This window comes from Nerophis lumbriciformis, linkage group LG17 (genome assembly GCF_033978685.3).
Source record: "Nerophis lumbriciformis linkage group LG17, RoL_Nlum_v2.1, whole genome shotgun sequence".
NCBI lineage: Eukaryota > Metazoa > Chordata > Actinopteri > Syngnathiformes > Syngnathidae > Nerophis > Nerophis lumbriciformis.
The window spans coordinates 22,203,839-22,222,867 of NC_084564.2; the positions used below are offsets into that span (position 1 = coordinate 22,203,839).

Consider the following 19,029-nt stretch of genomic DNA (forward strand, 5'->3'; position numbering starts at 1 on the left):
TATGTTTACATCGAGTGGCTTGTTGCTTTCTCGCTTTCCTGCTCACTGTAAGTTTATTGTAGATCATAAATCATGCATCTCACTTGGACATGAGATGTCTGAGGATGTAATCCGACAAGTTGGTACCCTTTGACAGCCATTTAGGACTCGTAACTGACGAGGACAACACGAAAAGACGCTTGTCGCCCACCCTGTTTCTTCGTGTGGATTATGATACCTTTTTTCACCTCATTGGGTATATATGAATATCCCAGCAGTCGGCCTCCTAAAGTCAGCAGATGTTGCACAGTAAGTGATGTTTTCTTATGTTTGTTGGCTCTCATGAAGCCTGCAGTGAGTAATAATCAGTGATGAAGAAAAAAAAAAGATCAAAATACGTAAATAATAAATGTTATTATAAATGTGCCCCTTACAACATTACGTATATTATAACATCATGTACCGTATTTTCCGCACTATAAGGCACACCGGATTATAAGGCGCACCTTCAATGAATGGCCTATTTTAAAACTTTGTTCATATATAAGGCGCACCGCATTATAAGGCTCATAGAATAGACGCTACAGTAGAGGCTGGGGTTACGTTATGCATCCCATAGTTGGTCCATTTATAAGGCGCACCGGATTATAATGCGCATTGTCAGCTTTTGAGAAAATTGGAGGTTTTTAGGTGCGCCTTATAGTGCGGAAAATACGGTATATAAAACCTCAATGGAGGTGTTTGGATGTTTTTATTAAAGGGCTTTATAGGCTGAATTACGCGGCTCCCATAGGCTACATTTTAAGCAAACTTTTGATCGCCTTTAATATTTAGAATGCAAAAACATAAAAAACAACATCCATCGTCATGTCTCTCATAATGATTGTGAACGATTTGCAAAATTCCAAAAAAGTGCAGTTCCCCTTTAAGTTTATGGTACTTACATTAGGTTCCGACAGATCCACTTCAGTGATAGAGCGCGTCACCTTCGGTGGAATCGGGGGTTTACAGTTTGTACTCAAGCTGCCTTCATGGTCGTCTCCTCCTTGCCAACCTGACGTTCCGAGAGGCTGACTCAAGTCGTGGGAGCACGCCCGGTACTCCGTCAGCGGCCTGCGGCAGGTGTGCTGCACCGCGCCCCAGGCCGGACTGTTCCCACCCGGGTTGCTCCAACGCTGGTTGTGCATGTGGTGGGTGTGAGTGGGCGTCGCACCACCCGGGAGACTGATCATGTCAGGGCAGCGTCCTGGAGTTGTGTTCTCTTGAGTGGGTAGGGTGGAGGATTTGCCTAGGTAGAGCCTCGTGTCCAACCTGTGGGGTACATCTAGGTAGTGTGGGCCCACAGGGGGACTTGTGGTTCCTAGTGGGGAGCACACCGTAAGATTAATAATAAAACAAAAATATATTTCTTCTCATTTAGTATATTTTACCTGTGGAGTTGTGGTTTTTCTTTGTACCCTCTTTCCCATTCTTGCCAGCGGGTTTCTTTCCAAGTTTTTGGGTTCTTTTTATAGCTGGTTTAGATTCTGTTGCTGCTCCTTTGGTGTTCTAAGAAAAAGAAGCACAGATCAATGTTGTATTTTTTTAAAAATTGTTGGGCAAAAATATAGCTGCTGTTGATCCATGGGCTCGGCTTTGTCTGCGTCTTCCTATTATGAGCTTTAGTGGGAGTGGACGCTACTGAAGGTAACCCGCCATAAGCCCCTTCGCTTGCTCTTGCCATGTGGCTCAGAGATTACAGAGACCATCTGCACCGTATTAAAACCCAATCAGCATTTATGGTCAATTCTTCTGCCATTTTGGCTACAATAAGAGACTACTACAAAATATTTTCCATGAATAATGCAGTTTAATCTAAATCTATGCTTCTCAAACTTTTTTCACCAAGTACCACCTCAGAAAACACTTGGCTCTCCAAGTACCACCACAGACCAACATTAGTAGTAGTAATAGTAGGCCTAAGTATTTATTAAAACAAAGCAAATGTTTTATTAAACAAGTATATTTATTTTTTTGGCCACTGTATCATTACACACAGTTTGAACAGTAACACTGTGTTTTAATATTCAAATAAGTGGTTCTTTGGCGTATTATAGATGGAGCCCGCGTACCACTACACAGTTTGAGAATCACTGATCTAGAGATTCGCCTTAATCTGCTATTGTTACGGACAATAATGCAATGAAATAGTGTACCATTAAAATTAAATGTTCTGGCAAAGAGGTTTTCAAGTGTCTGGTTTTACTGTAAACAGGGGTACATCTTGCTTTGGTTTTTGTCTGAGACCAGGGATCTCTGGCTCAAAAAGGTTGGTGACCACTGGTCTAGATATTATGTATTAGATATGCTTTGGTGTAAATTTTGCTCCGCAGTCACTTTTATAACATATTTTTGGAGTCGGTCTGCAAGATGTATGTTTCAGGAGGCATTCGCAGATTTCAAATGAAACCACGCCATACCTTCTCCAAAAGTATCATAATTTATTTTTTGAAAATCTACACTGTTAAATAAATATCTTGAAATAGCTAATCAAAAATAAACTTCAGTAACATTAGATAGACTCACCCGGCCACAACATCAGGTACACCTGCATAGAAAAAAATGCTTTTACCAGTATTTATGTTACTGCATTACACACGTCGGTGTTATTATGCGCATGCCAAATAATACTTTATCCTATCGTTTTTGTGTTTCTTTATAGCCTGAAGCATAGAGCTTAGTGCTTGACCTAATGTCCAAATAACCACCTCTCTTTGACATCACAACATAGCCAGACTGCACAACAGAGGTATTTAAAACTGCATTCAAGCTAACGCCAAAATGCTTGACCCTATGATGTGATACTTTGCCATTGTTTAACACGAAGAGAGACAATTCATCATAGGTGATGTTTTTTGGTAGAGTAAGACTTCTTAAAAAGGTGTTCAGCTGATGTTTTCACTCCAACGTTTGGACATCTGTCCAATAAGAGTAGTTGCAGATGGAGTTTTTAGAGGCCATATCAAATGTCTTTACCTGATTTGAGTGTTTGTCCCTTTTTTTGGTCGCAGCATGTTGAGCTGTTTTCCCTCCTTTGGCATCCACTTTGTGCTTTGTCCTCTTAATTTCTAAAAGCAAACAAGTCAAACAAACCTAATCACCAATCAACTTTTTAAAAGTCTGAAGCACAGTTTTGATGAGCTGAAGAAGGGACACCCTGCGGAGAGCCTAAATGAGCATTTGTCTATAGATCAGCTTACCCGGTTTATTCTCAATTTACCTTCATTGTGATTGTTTGAGATGTGGACTAAATCCTCTGGGCTCTTGGCAGGCTTCCAAATGGCTGCATTACCCAAGGCGTTATCTGCTGAGCAGCGTGGGGGGGGGGACACAAATCAGAAATGTTGAGGGTTTTAGTTGAAAAGTCAGGGCGAACTGAGGTTGCAGGAGCTACAAGTGAAAATGTATGAATGGCAGGCTAGTAGAAGAGTAGGTCAAATACCGAATACAATTGTACTTTTTAAGTGGAATGCTACTGTAGTTGTATAACTCTGGAACTAATCTGTCACTGTAAATGTACTGACTCGCGTCATCATCGTTTTGCTTTTGCTCTATTTACCAAAGCACTATTATTTATTAGACTTGCACATATTATTTATTTAGGTACTTGTTTATATCAGTCAAAGTCAAATTATTTATGTGTTAAACATACTTAGCCAATAAATCTGATTCTGCTTTTGGTTCTGATAATTTGGAATTTGAGCACATTTCTAAGGAAAGATCTGGCTCAAGATTTGCACAACACCAAAGAGTTTAAGGTTACATGAGAGTCGATGGTAGTCACGTCCCAATAAAGTAAGTGACATAGCTTAGACAACTGCGCTGCATTGGGTTAATGTGGCAAAGAATGAAATATGTGAGGCAAATAATATGCTAATATGTTAAACTGTTACTTAAAACATTGCCTGCACAGTTAATAAAGGCTTTATGGTGGCGACAGTTTGACTCTGTAACAGATGATTTTTCTTTTCCGTTGCTTCCTATTGGGATAAAAAATACCTCCAAAATAGGAACAAATACCAACTCACCCAGCACCTCGTTATCTGATGCAGATTTGGGGACATATGTTCTGAAATTAGAATGAACAGAAAAAACATTTTATGAAAGCATTTTTAAATAGAGTGATTTAAAAGTTTTATAATAATGTTCAAATCCAACAATATGTGTTTTTATGTGGCGTCAAAATAACCAGCAGGAAAGTAAAGGTGTATCAGAGAGTCAGAGGACTAAGTAGGTGGGGCTTTAAGAGGCTTAGTCCAAGCCATATTATGCTATACGTGTCTACTGCATGGACCTGAATGTGAACTATCACTTCCGAACTTTTATCTTGCCTCGTTCCAATAAGTTGTCACTGCACTCCTTAAGGCCTCTTGCAGACAGATAATAGAAATATGTGGTGTTGCTTATTAAGAGCTTGTCTGGTTTACTGCAAGAAGGATTTAGAGCATTAACACTCACAGAAAACATAAACAGAAAGCCTCTCAAGTCTTGTTTTTGCTCTGTGGGAAGCCTTCTTCCTTGCATGGCAAGTTGCAACGATCAACTTTGCACATTCATCCCACAAAGTCTGCACAATTATTCTGGTAATTATGTTATTATTACATTCTTAGACTATGTAGTATAAGAAATACATAACATAGAGTAAAATCCAAACTGTTTTGATTGAATTGGAAGTGTGAGCTTACCTTTTTTTCTTCTTATGAGTGTTGGTGCCTGTCCTTAGAGTCATGTCCTGGTGTTGAACAAAACAGTTTAGGTTACACAATATTTGTGAAAATTATGTTTAGTTAACACAACAAGTGCAAACACAGTCACTGTTGTCACTTGTTCAAAGGCTAGGAAATGCAATACATCCATCAACTAGATACATTAGAGTTATATTATATCTAATATTAAAAAATGTTTCCAATCTGCAATTTTTTTTAATTCCGATTCTAAATCGATTCCTAATTTTTGAGATTCAATGAAAATTAAAAAAAAAAAAAAAAAGAGTTTATTATTGATATTCTTATTATTGATAGTTTTTTTTAATACATTTTTGGTTTTACAACACTGTACGTATATGTTGTTTGTCAGCAGCTAAGAGGAGCTTTTGTAACCTGTAACTTGTTTTGAAAAATGTTTTACTATAATATATATAATATACAAAATAATATATTAGGAGATCGTATTGACTCGAGAATCGATTTTGTCTCGAATCGTCGCCCCAAGTATTGGAATCGAATCGTGAGGTTCCCAAAGATTCCCACCTCTATCTAATACAGTCATAAATGATATGTACATATGCAAACGTTTTAGTGCATCACTAATGCTGTTGTTTTTAATTACTTTTTCACACCAGCCAATTTAAACGCTGTAAATAGGATGGTGAGGACCTGGATAAATGTGCAAATACAGGACTTTTTTTTTTTTTACCGTTTTTGAGTCAAGTTTTTTATTAATAAACCTTCCACTCAGACAGTCCCTCTGGGAATTTGCAATGTCATGATCGTGCCAATAATGCAAAGTCAACCAAACCCTGCAAATTATACACACATTTTGGCCAATCAGCATAATTTTTTCCAATCAAATTTGTCTTTGAGCGGCGCTCAAACACACATCAAAACTTGTGCTTGTTTCTTGTGTAGAAGAAGCAGGAACAGCAATATATAAACTCTTTATTGTTGTTGTGGTGAACCAGGAAGCAGCTTACTGACTATAATTCAGCATTGGCGGAGGTCTGGTTACACGAGACCAGGTCTGACTTTTCGCCCCGTTTCATGCGGCTATTACAAATCGACATCAATGTTTTAGTTAGTGCGATCTATAACCCCTAAAGGTTGAGTTATTTTTTTCCCTCAACCACAGAGTGACAGACATGTTCGCCAAACAGAATTGTTGAGCCTCACGTTGATCGTCTCTCGCTTCAAACAGTGAGAAAGACGTTTCACTCTTTGCATCGCTCTCAGCACCTGAGCGCGTTTATTCAACAGTAGAATTACCTAAACAGAGTGACCCCTTTTTTCAGTCATTCATAATCTTTGTCTCGGCGGAGACTAGAGCGGGGTGTCAGCTTTACACACACACAGTACAGAGAGCTTCACAACTCGCTAGTAAGATGTGCCGCAAAGTAACAAAAATTAGGAGGAAAAAAACATAATATACTGTCCCGTTGTTGTAATATATCAGCTTCAAATCGGATGGGCAATACGAGCCCATTAACACGGACAAACGAGTGAGAATGCGGTGATCACGTGATGGCAACAAAAAAAACGTTGAGTTATTTTCCAACGTGGTAAAACATGCACCTGTAGTATGTTCAGTATTTATTTAAGTTACATTTTTGCTTACAAAAATTAGAGTCCATTCTATTTTTTTTTTTTTTTTTAGGATAACTCTGTTATTTACCTTCCAATTACAGTGCAATGGTAAACAATTCTACAGTAATGAGAAATACAAGTTGATATCCTTTTAAATGGTTACTTGCATTATTATTATAGATTAAGATGACACTACATTATAATCACTGTATAGTTTTTATCGGTAGTTTCTTCAGTTTAAGAGCTCTGAGTCTGCCTAAAGCTAAATAATTATTCATGTAAAATATTGCATATTGTTTTAATGTGTGGCACTTTGAGACAGGAATATGTAGATTGACAGTCTAAAAGTAACATGTCTTCCTTCACTCGTTATTTTTGCAGTTTTATGCATTTTTATATATGAAATATAAAAATCGCAAATTGAATCGCAATCGCAATTTTCGAGAGAAAAATCGAAATCAGGTTTTTTCTTAAAATCAAGCAGCTCTAGTAAACAATTTGTGTCAAGTTCGCTCTCAAAATGGCAGGGAAAAAATTTGCAGGAAAAAAAAAATTAAGATGAACACAGGACGTTTTTGACAGAGTGGGAGAATTTATATTTTTGATTGAATGTAATAGCAAGCCATATTGCCTTATAGGTCAGGCGTTATTACCGCATGTCAAAGCTTCAAATTTTCAGCGCTTTGGAATAAGTTGAACTGGGAGTTTGTCGGTGTAAGACAGTGCACGCAATGTTCATTGTTGAAAATGACTGACCTGTGGTCTTAGTACTTTCGGAGTCCATTTCTATCATTATCATGTTGGTGTGTGACATTTACAATAAATCTGACGTGTGTGCATGTGCGGGTGTGTGCCCATTTGTATGATGTGGCTCTTTGCAGTAACACCGTAAGAAATGTGGTTCTTGGTCTCAGTGACCTCTGCACTAGACATACTGCATTGAATGTACAGTACTTGGGGCGGCGTGGCGCAGTGGAAGAGTGGCCGTGCGCGACCCGAGGGTCCCTGGTTCAATCCCCACCTAGTACCAACCTCGTCATGTCCGTTGTGTCCTGAGCAAGACACTTCACCCTTGCTCCTGATGGGTGCTGGTTAGCGCCTTGCATGGCAGCTCCCTCCATCAGTGTGTGAATGTGTGTGTGAATGGGTAAATGTGGAAGTAGTGTCAAAGCGCTTTGAGTACCTTGAAGGTAGAAAAGCGCTATACAAGTACAACCCATTTATTTATCATTTACTTTATATTACATTGTAGAAGATAGGTGGATTTGTTTCTATTCTTTTTCATTGTTTTTAAATAATTGTATTTGTATCTATATCTTTTAGTGTCAAACATGAATATCTATGTTGTATTTATAATTTATATTCACAATATCTCGCAAAAGTACTCACATATCAGCAAGCATATTTCATCAATCAATCAATCAAAGTTTACTTATATAGCCCTTGATCACAAATGTCTCAAAGGGCTGCACAAGCCACAACGACATCCTCTGCTCAGATCCCACATCAAGGCAAGAAAAAACTCAACCCAATGGGAACAACGAGAAACCTTGGATGGGACCGCAGATGGGAAACCCCCCACTCAAAGTTTGGACACACGTGGTTAGACTACGAGTTAAACTTAAGTTTAATTTCTTTAGTGTTGTCCCTTTAGAATTGATACTGTCATAAAAGTGGTTGCTGAAATGTGAGGGGTGTACTCGCATTCGTGAGATACAGTTATAGTTAGAAACGCTTGTTTGGTTCACATCCAAATTCCGCAGGAACCTACCATAGAAATAGACCTTCCAGAACCTCTCCATTTTGCATCATCGTCCAGCAGGTGCGCCGGGCTGCACGAACGGCTGCACGAGCGGCTGGAGGAGCGGCTGGGGACGGGTTTAGAGGGTGCATCGTTGGAAGTCTGCACAGCCTCATACAGGCTGTCCATAGAACCCTCCTGGTGCACACACACAAACCACACGTATGTCAGGCATTTTGCAGCAAACATGTGGTCCTTTGGGGCTTGTTTTTTATGTGTGTTCATCCCTCTGCTAGACATAGTGGAGTACTTTTACTATCTTTTTTTCCCCCTAGCCCACTTTAATTTATGAATGGATTTAATCTGCTCTATGTGCTAAATCAGAGTAAGATCCATCCGTGAAGTACACAGCAGCTTTTTGGTAGCAAAAAGAAGGTGGGGGTAGCAGTAGTGAACGATGACCGCTCATATGTCATAGCTAAGAAATGATTAATACAGTACAACTAACTGATGTAATATAGTATACATATTATTCATGCTGTAGGAGCCTGACACAAAGAATGTAAATTACAGCCAGAAGGATTGGATATGACCATATAGGGATATTATACTAATGCTGCCCCAAAGCTCTGATGTCAGAATGGATTGAAAATTCTTCATATGAGATTTTGGTGTGGATTAAAAAATGTGGTTTGGCTTGTTTAGATTCCTTCCAGGAACCAGTTTCTGCCTGTCTTATCTCGACATCTTACCTCTCACAAGGTCCACTCACTGATGCAAATATGTTACATAGCCACTCTTTGGATGTGCTCTTGTTATACAGACATACACATTTTCTTATCTTCGTTTCATGTATATCTATCTGCCAAAGCAGTTTGTAATAGGTGCACATGCACGTGATGTGCAGTGACAATCAGACCAGGAGGTTAGTGACTAATCCTCATCAGTGGTGCTCACAGCCCTCAACATCTGGGCACATGATGAGTCTCTGCATGCATGCATGCACCGTGTACACACAAGCCACAACACTAAGTACACCTGCACAATCTAATCACACCCAATATAAGAGTTGCATCAAAAAGGAGCTCTTTTCAGGGATAGTCATGGTTAAAATAAATATTAATTTGTCATTGTGTTCGCTACTGTTGTTGCAGTTCGCACCAGTCTTGATTCTAATATTTTTTTTCCTCTCTCCAGTCCAAATACATTTTTACTGTACCAGGGCCCTTCACACATGGCGCACACTTCTCGTACATTAATGGAAACTAGTTGAATCCTACATGGGCAAGGACATCACAGATGGAGACAAGGATACACTCTCTCAAAGGAAGAAACTTACACAAAACCAAGACTCAAGTGTGTGCACTTTTGCAGTTGAGGCAAGAAAAACTCTTAGCAAGAAACCGTGAACAGAACCGACGCTTGGTGTGCGGTATGGCGTAGTGGGTAGAGCGGCCGTGCCAGAAACCTGAGGGTTGCAGGTTCGCTCCCCACCTCTTGACATCCAAATCGCTGCCGTTGTGTCCTTGGCACTTGGCACTTCACCCTCGTCCTCGGTGCCGCTCACACTGGTGAATGAATGATGAATGAATGATAGGTGGTCGGAGTGGCCGTAGGCGCAAACAAGCCTCGCTTGCGTCAGTCTACCCCAGGGCGGCTGTGGCTACAAATGTAGCTTACCACCACCAGGTGTGAATGAATGATGGGTTCCCACTTCTCTGTGAGCGCTTTGAGTATCTGATAATAGAAAAGCGTGATATAAAATGTAATCCATTATTATTATTATTATTAGTGTGGGCACTGTGGTGACAGAGTTGAGGACAAACTCCGTCTAAGGAAAGTAAACCTTGTAAAAGTATCAAGACTCAGTTTGGGCACATAGGCAACAGTGAAAAACTTAATCTAACTTTATGAAGCAATACTTGAGGAAATTGCGTGTGAATGCTCCAATGCTCAAGCTAAACTAGAATGCTAATGGAATGTAGAATGAATGTAAGAATAATTTGAATTTCGAAACGATTTGAATGTTGAAGAGCTGATGCTGAACTGAAATGCTAATTGAATGTATGATGAATGTTGAAATTGTTTGAAAGTTGTAATAGGTTAAAGGTTAAAATTGTTTGAATGTTGAAATGGTTTGAATGTTGAAGGGCTGACGCTAAACTGAAATTCTACTAGAATGTAGAAATGGTTTGGACGTTGAAAAAGTTTAAACATTATTTGAGAGGTGAAGAGTTAATGAAATGTAGTTTGAATCTTGAAATGTGAAATGTTGGTATAAGTTTGCATGTTTCCAAGGGTTACAAAGTAACAACATCTATTAATTTTAGTTCTAAATGTATCCCATTAGCTAAAATGCTAGCATAAAAAGGTAGCATGCAAACAGGGGAAAAGTTCTAGCATACTTCTAATATGACACCAAATAACGAAGTCCGTGATTTGTAGGTTCAAATGTTCTATATTAGATAAAGAATGCTAACATACTAACATTATATGCTAACATTAGCAGGGGAACACCTAGCATACTTCTAAGATGGAAGCAAGTAACAAAATCTGTTTTATTGGTTAAAAAGTACACAATTAACCAAAAATGTTAGCTTGCTAACATAAACATAGTCACAGAGGCCGAATAATGAAATCCACGATTATTACGTTAAAATGTACAAAATTTGTTTAAATGCTAGCATAAAACATTTGTGTGCTAATGTTAGCATGCAAACATTAACATGCTAGCAGGTGAAGGGCTAGCATACTTTTAAGATGGTGCCAAGTACCAGAATTCATGATTATATGGTTAAAAAGTATGACATTAGTTAAAATGTTAGCATAAGACATTAGCATGGTAACAGGGGAACAGCTAATCTACTTCAAAGATGGCACCAAGTAAGAAAACCCATGATAATTAGGTTAAAACGTACAATATTAGCTAAAATGCTAGTGTGCTAACGATAGCATGCTAGCATGCTTGTCCAGCTAGCATGCTTCTAAGATGCTGCCAAGTAATGAAATCTATAATTATTCGGCTAAACTGTAAGAAATTATCTTAAATGCTAGCATAAAATGTTAGCATGTTGACATTATCATGCTGATAACAGTTAGTATACTTCCAAGATGGCACTATGTAACAAAATTCATGAAGTGTATGGGTTGGTGTTAGAACAGATTGAATCGGTCAAGAAATGTGGGAATTATTAAACTTTGAAAAATGTCCCATTCTTTTTAGTGGGAATTTCCTGGTAATTTTGGAATTTCAGGAAAAATGTTATTTCTTGGAAAGTGATAAATTGCAGGAATGTTAGAATCGGTTGAGAAATGTGGAAACTACGGAATTTAAGAAAAAAATTCCATTTATTTCAATGGGAATTTCCCGGTAATTTGTGAATTTCAGGAAAGTAGGAATTTTTTGAAGGTGATAAATCGTATGAATGTCCTGGATGAGCCTAATTGGTTGGTGTTGGAATTGTTTGGGTTGAGAGATGTGTTAGTAGTGACAAGTTATATTTGTAAAATAGTGTTACTACAGGCATGTGATTTTTCCGCCTATAGCAGTGGTTCTTAACCTGGGTTCGATCGAACCCTAGGGGTTCGGTGAGTCGGCCTCAGGGGTTCGGCGGAGGTCAAAACACACCCGACTCATCGTGTAAATACAAACTTCCCCCTATCGGCGTATTACGGATACGGCAACAGCACACTGATTTGCAGGTGTGTAATTTGTTGTGAGTTTATGCACTGTGTTGGTTTTGTTGTTTGAACAAGGTTCAAGCACGGTTCATTTTGTGCACCAGTAAAAAAAACATGGTAACACTAGTATGGGGAACATATTCACCATTAATTAGTTGCTTATTAACATGCAAATTAGTAACATATTGGCTCTTAACTAGTCATTATTAAGTACTTATTAATGCCTTATTCGGCATGGCCTTATTATAACCCTAACCCTCTAACCCTGACCCTAACCCTAACCAAATAACTCTAAATTAAGTCTTTATTACTTAGAATATGTTCCCCTAGTGTCCAAATAACTCTAAATTAAGTATTTGTTATTTAGAATGTTCCCCTAGTGTCCAAATAACTCTAAATTAAGTCTTTGTTACTTAGAATATGTTCCCCTAGTGTCCAAATAACTCTAAATTAAGTCTTTGTTACGTAGAATATGTTCCCTTAGTGTCCAAATAACTCTAAATTTAGTCTTTGTTACTTAGAATATGTTCCCCTAGTGTCCAAATAACTCTAAATGTAGTGTTTGTTACTTAGAATATGTTCCCCGAGTGTCCAAATAACTCTAAATTAGGTCTTTGTTACTTAAAATATGTTGCCCATACTAAAGTGTTACCAAAACATATAACTTTGTCTTGAATTTGAAAAAATATATATATATTTTTCACTAAAGAAGGGTTCGGTGAATGCGCATATGAAACTGGTGGGGTTCGGTACCTCCAACAAGGTTAAGAACCACTGGTCTATAGCCTTATATCCGCCTTATTTATCTGTGTAAAATAAAAAAATAAACATTTTCCGCTTTTCTTCCTTTTTTCCGACCTACAATGTGTGTTAAAATCCAACAACTAGGTTTTCCCATAATGAGTACGGTTTTTGATTAAACTACGGTTTTCCATTAAAAATTATTAACTTAAAAATTTAAAAATCGAAGTTACGCAGCAAAGCAACTCCACGGGCAGGGGACAAAATATACGGGAAACATCAATGATAATTGGTTGGTTTACGTATAAGAAAATCCATGATTGGTTGTTTGGTTTACTATGATGAACATTATCGACAGGCCAATTAGAGACAAGATAGGGCGGGTCATCGAACCAGGAAGGGAAATCACAATACACACATCCCAAATGATGACAAGTGAGTCGGAGAAGAGAAAAGGGAATATTCAAGCGGACGATTTATATCTTAAAAAATAGTAGTGGAAGATGGCAGAGGGATTCTCTTCCTTAGATTTTTCTTTTAGCGATGTAGACGACGTCCAGGAAACCCCCAATAAGTCTACTTGGCCACATTTGGACAAATGTATGAGTCTGGATAAAACAATGCCCAACACGTTCATTTTAGTTGTTTACCATGTAAGCCCAAATCAAAACTGCTCTTGACATGGAAGACGTGGAATACACATTTAAGAACACACATGTGATGACTTTTGCTACAGTATAGCCTGTCTAAATGCTACATTTCATTTTCATTGATGTTTTAGAACAAGACAGTAGCTGACATATTGTTCATTATTTGTACTCTTTATTTTTTGACATTGGATAGTTTAATCATTTTGAAACATAAACAACCTGACTGCGAGGTATTTGTTATTTCATGTTATGAATCACATATGGCTATTCAGATAAAGAAAGTTAGCTAATAGAATAAACATTGTTTGTCGAAGAGACAGAAATTGACCTCCCCACCCAAACCCCCGGCTTATTTTCAGTCTTTTTCATTAAGTTCAAATCACATTCCTGTGTTACAGAACTTCAGTAATTCCATACATTTTAGGAAAACCGGAATGTGGTTTGGAATTTTGGAAAGTGTTAGTTTGAATGTCCAGATGAGTGGAATGTGTTGCTGATTGAACGGTTTGAATAAAATGTAAGAATTGTTGAACTTTGAATAATGTTCCATTCATTTCAATGGGAATTTGTTGGACATTTTGGGAAAAGACACATTTTTGGGGGGAAATGATAAATAACTAAATAAGCTGAATTTGTTTGGTGTTGAAATTGTTTGAATCGGTCGAGAATTGTTGAAATAGTAAAAAAAAATTTAGTTGAGCCATGTTTTACGGAATTCCTGGAATTTCGGGAAAACTAGGAATTTTTCCAGTTTCAAGACCAACTTAGTTTTTTGTCCTGACTAAGAGGAATATTTTGACGGTGGAATGTTTGAAATGGGTTAAAAAAATGTGGAAGGTGTAGTCGAAAGAAAAAAAGGGTTGGAATAGAATAGAGGCAAATATAACTATTTAGCACACACAGTGTGGTTTATCAAGACGAAAACTGTTGTGGGTTCTATTTTGCTTCTATTTGTAGCACGTCTGGAAAGGACATGCAAACTGACATTTGGCGCAGAAATAGCTGTGAGAAAGTAGGTCATCGCACTGCTGCTCTGTCCTATATATGCTTGTCAACATACATAGACTGTCAAAAATTAAAAAAATATCAGACATATCGTCTATTCAGCAATATCATTTTATAATTTTATAGCTGCTAGATGACCTAAGGAGCTGTTTTAAACGAAATTATTGCTGTTGCATCTTTCCAAATATCAAAACACCACAGGTAGGAACTTGATGACATGAATGTGGAGTAAATGAGTGTCACCATGGTGAAAGCCGCATAGTACATGCAAAAACCTCATTTCAATAAGGCGGTCTGTGCCACTTTTGCACTTCCATCCATCCATTTTCTACCGCTTATTCCCTCTGGGGTCGCGGGGGGCGCTGGAGCCTATCTCAGCTACAATCTGGCGGAAGGCGGGGTACACCCTGGACAAGTCGCCACCCCATCACAGACTTTTGCACTTATCAATTTTATTAGTTGATCACACGCAACAACAAGGCTACTAGTACACGCCATTTTTGTGTGTAATTTGAATCTTTGTTGATCACGCCCTTAGTCAAATCTGGTCCGTGAATGACACCCTACCGGCCCCCAGGTTCAGTTCCACACTTGGGAGACAAACATTTGTGCAGTCAATTCTTTCCGTTGTATAGAGGAACTTGGACTACTGTAAACACATTGGCAGATCCTTGCATTGACATTTTAACCTTGCTGGCAAACATAGAACACTGGGGTCCAAACTTGTGATTTATATAACGTAATATGATTCATGTAACTAAGGTGTTGCTGTAGTTTGTTTACTTCAGATCAGTCAGTAGTCATTTGTTCAAATACTGTAAATTCCGTACGAAATGCTGCTAGTTTTTTCCTACACATTGAACCTTGCGGCTTATAAGACGGTGCTGCTAATTTCTGGATTTTTCTTTGCTGAGGGCCATAATAAAAATTTTTTTTTTTTAAAACAGCAAATACACTGGGAAGTTGTTTTATTGTTTGTGCTATGGCGCCATTTTTTGGATGAGTTCATTCACTGCAGGTGCTGCAGTGTCTTTCCATTTGGTGCTTTCCACGGAAAGTAGAGTGCCGTTCAGTCTTTTAGCGGTCTATAGCGTTCCTACTCTTCATAACTCCAAGCAACGTTTGTAAGTTTTACAATAAAACTTAAGCTGTTAATACTTACTAAACTGTTCCATGTGTGATGTCTGTAGGAGTATTTTCATGCATATTTGTACATGATATCCTAATTTAATGATGCCAGCGTCGTTAGCGTTAGCTAACATTGTAACACAAGTGTATGTGTTAGTATTATTAACTTACAACGGCATTCTTTTTGTATTGTTTCAATTTCACAAATTCCTCAGTCAATTCACCAAGACATCACTGTGTCTTTGAGCCTGTTTAGCTGATTGGAGAGCTTGCTTCCGCAGCTAGTTGGTCCATGACGATGACTTCTGTTTTGTTTGATCAGCAAGTTTAACTGCCACATTACAAACACCATTTGGAAACATTTAAGGTACGTAAATAAACATTTACATAATTGTTCTGTGTAAATAACACATCTCGCAACGTATGTAAGGTATCTGCGGCTAATATATGAAAATATATTTTTTCTATTAAAAATTTAGTGGGTGCGGATTATATACTGCTCTAGAAAATACGCTTTAGTTAGTAGTGTTCTTCAAAGTTCCTTTGAGGTCCTCTTTTTTTTTTAATCAGTAAGGCTATTCAACTGTTGGCCTGTTCAGTTAAGTTCAAACTAAAACTTACATTTTTGCCATAGATTCTTAAAAAATATTAGAGTGTTGTCCTAGAAATGATCTTTGACTAGCCTTTTTCCAGGAGGTACTTAAATAAATAAATGATAAATGGGTTATACTTGTATAGCGCTTTTCTACCTTCAAGGTACTCAAAGCGCTTTGACAGTATTTCCACATTCACCCATTCACACACTGATGGCGGGAGCTGCCATGCAAGGCGCTAACCAGCAGCCATCAGGAGCAAGGGGTGAAGTGTCTTGCCCAAGGACACAACGGACATGACTAGGATGGGAGAAGGTGGGGATTGAACCCCAGTAACCAGCAACCCTCCGATTGCTGGCACGACCACTCTACCAACTTCGCCACAGCAGAACGCTCCTAACTCCCACCAAATTAATAGACCACAATCAAATGTCTTCTGTATGAGGACGCTGATTCTGCGGAATATACAAAATAAATCTAAATATTGAAGGCAGATGTCTGGCCCCCCGGTCCTTAGCTCTCTGGAAATCGTGCCCCCAAAACAATTTAGTTGCATATGCCTGCTATACACACATGCATTATATTGTTGACAAGTAAACAGGAAGAACAATTAAAATATATCCTGTAGTCTACAGACACACATAACTTGTGATCATTAGTAAACAGGAAGAACAATTAGAAGATGTATACGCATACAGTACATTACACACGTTCACGTGTAAACCGACAACAACTATGCACAGCAGGAACATGACCTAGGGAAAAAGGGAAATGTCCATCACAAATACTTTAAAAGCACCATTCTTCTCACACAACAACTATCAAATATCACACTCGGCAGCACGGTCCTTACCAGTGAAAAGCAAAACAGGTTCATGTCGGCAGTTGAGCGCAGCGTCACCGCACAACAACAGTGTGCGTCCAGCCCGGGTCGCCAGGCTGCTGCTGTCTTCTCAGATTAAAACCACAGTGAAATCCCTCCACTAATCCAATAGAATAGATGGACCACCATTACTGTAGCAGCTCAAGCACAACAGATTGACTCTTTGTTTTATTTCTTTTACCCATAGACATGCTCTTTTTCATGCTCAGGTAAAAAAAAAAACATTTTCATTTCATTAAGTGCCAAAACTACAAATCGTACCGATGGTATTCATGTCCTGTCAAAAACTATACTCAAGGTCAAACTTGGCTGCAGCCAGCAGAGATGCTGTTAACTTTTTTGATAAAATTTTAGTGAAATGTTACACTCGTAAATTGTCTATCTTTTCTTAGTCATTTCTGTCTTCCAAAATGAATAAAATAATAAGTAATGTACAAACCCTGTTTCCATATGAGTTGGGAAATTGTGTTAGATGTAAATATAAACGGAATACAATGATTTGCAAATCCTTTTCAACCCATATTCAATTGAATGCACTACAAAAACAAGATATTTGATGTTCAAACTCGTAAACTTTATTTTTTTTTTTGCAAATAATAATTAACTTAGAATTTCATGGCTGCAACACGTGCCAAAGTAGTTGGGAAACGGCATGTTCACCACTGTGTTACATGACCTTTCCTTTTAACAACACTCAGTAAACGTTTGAGAACTGAGGAGACACATTTTTAAGCTTCTCAGGTGGAATTCTTTCCCATTCTTGCTTGATGTACAGTTTAAGTTGTTCAACAGTCCGGGGGTCTCCGTTGTGGTATTTTAGGCTTCATAATGCGCCACACATTTACAATTGGAGACAGGTCTGGACTACAGGCAGGCCAGTCTAGTACCCGCACTCTTTTACTATGAAGCCACACTGATGTAACACGTGGCTTGGCATTGTCTTGCTGAAATATGCAGGGGCGTCCATGGTAACGTTGCTTGGATGGCAACATATGTTGCTCCAAAACCTGTATGTACCTTTCAGCATTAATGGTGCCTTCACAGATGTGTAAGTTACCCATGTCTTGGGCACTAATACACCCCCATACCATCACAGATGCTGGCTTTTCAACTTTGCGCCTATAACAATCCGGATGGTTCTTTTCCTCTTTGGTCCGGAGGACACGACGTCCACAGTTTCCAAAAACAATTTGAAATGTGGACTCGTCAGACCACAGAACACTTTTCCACTTTGTATCAGTCCATCTTAGATGAGCTCAGGCCCAGCGAAGCCGACGGCGTTTCTGGGTGTTGTTGATAAACGGTTTTTGCCTTGCATAAGAGAGTTTTAACTTGCACTTACAGATGTGGCGACCAACTGTAGTTACTGACAGTGGGTTTCTGAAGTGTTCCTGAGCCCATGTGGTGATATCCTTTACACACTGATGTCGCTTGTTGATGCAGTACAGCCTGAGGGATCGAAGGTCACGGGCTTAGCTGCTTACGTGCAGTGATTTCTCCAGATTCTCTGAACCTTTTGATGATATTATGGACCGTATATGGTGGAATCCCTAAATTCATTGCAATAGCTGGTTGAGAAAGGTTTTTCTTAAACTGTTCAACAATTTGCTCACGCATTTGTTGACAAAGTGGTGACCCTCGCCCCATCCTTGTTTGTGAATGACTGAGCATTTCATGGAATCTACTTTTATACCCAATCATGGCACCCACCTGTTACCAATTTGCCTGTTCACCTGTGGGATGTTCCAAATAAGTGTTTGATGAGCATTTCTCAACTTTATCAGTATTTATTGCCACCTTTCCCAACTTCCTTGTCACATGTTGCTGGCATCAAATTCTAAAGTAAATGATTATTTGCAAAAAAAAAAAAAATGTTTATCAGTTTGAACATCAAATATGTTGTCTTTGTAGCGTATTCAACTGAATATGGGTTGAAAATGATTTGCAAATCATTGTATTCCGTTTATATTTACATCTAACACAATTTCCCAACTCATATGGAAACGGGGTTTGTATGTATAAAAACATATTTTTTAACTAAAGCATATGACTAATGTAGTTTTACAAAATATGCTACAGCTCAACCTGTGCAATATTATTAAATGTGCAAAAATTGCCTGACTGCATGATTGGAAAAACATCAAAAGTTGACTGTTACTACAGCCTATTACGGTAATCACATTTTTGCTCATGACAGTGACAGTATTACACAAATATTTATTTTATGTTTTGTAACGTCGCATTTTTCGAACACGTCAATCAAATTATTAGGACTATTACAATGTACTTG

At 38.4% G+C, this 19,029-nt stretch overlaps 2 protein-coding genes across 5 annotated transcripts in view; one reads left to right on the forward strand and one right to left on the reverse strand.

Moving 5' to 3' along the window:
• The window catches only part of samsn1a (SAM domain, SH3 domain and nuclear localisation signals 1a), a 28,896-nt gene extending 12,116 nt beyond the window's left edge, over positions 1-16,780 (reverse strand). For 2 of the 3 annotated variants that reach the window (XM_061972745.2, XM_061972743.2), the window contains exons 1-8: positions 16,710-16,780; positions 8,089-8,256; positions 4,704-4,750; positions 4,047-4,087; positions 3,239-3,325; positions 2,995-3,086; positions 1,410-1,527; positions 924-1,339 (exon numbers count right to left, since the gene is read on the reverse strand). In XM_061972745.2, coding sequence (XP_061828729.2) covers positions 924-1,339; positions 1,410-1,527; positions 2,995-3,086; positions 3,239-3,325; positions 4,047-4,087; positions 4,704-4,750; positions 8,089-8,256; positions 16,710-16,733 — 993 coding nt within the window. In that variant the 5' untranslated portion in view covers positions 16,734-16,780. The remainder of the gene's footprint in view (positions 1-923; positions 1,340-1,409; positions 1,528-2,994; positions 3,087-3,238; positions 3,326-4,046; positions 4,088-4,703; positions 4,751-8,088; positions 8,257-16,709) is intronic. The other variant, XM_061972744.2, reaches the window with a different exon arrangement.
• LOC133614218 (myb-related protein A-like) overlaps positions 1-19,029 on the forward strand; it is a 66,325-nt gene that overhangs the window by 8,387 nt on the left and 38,909 nt on the right. The gene's annotated exons all lie outside the window — the stretch shown is intronic.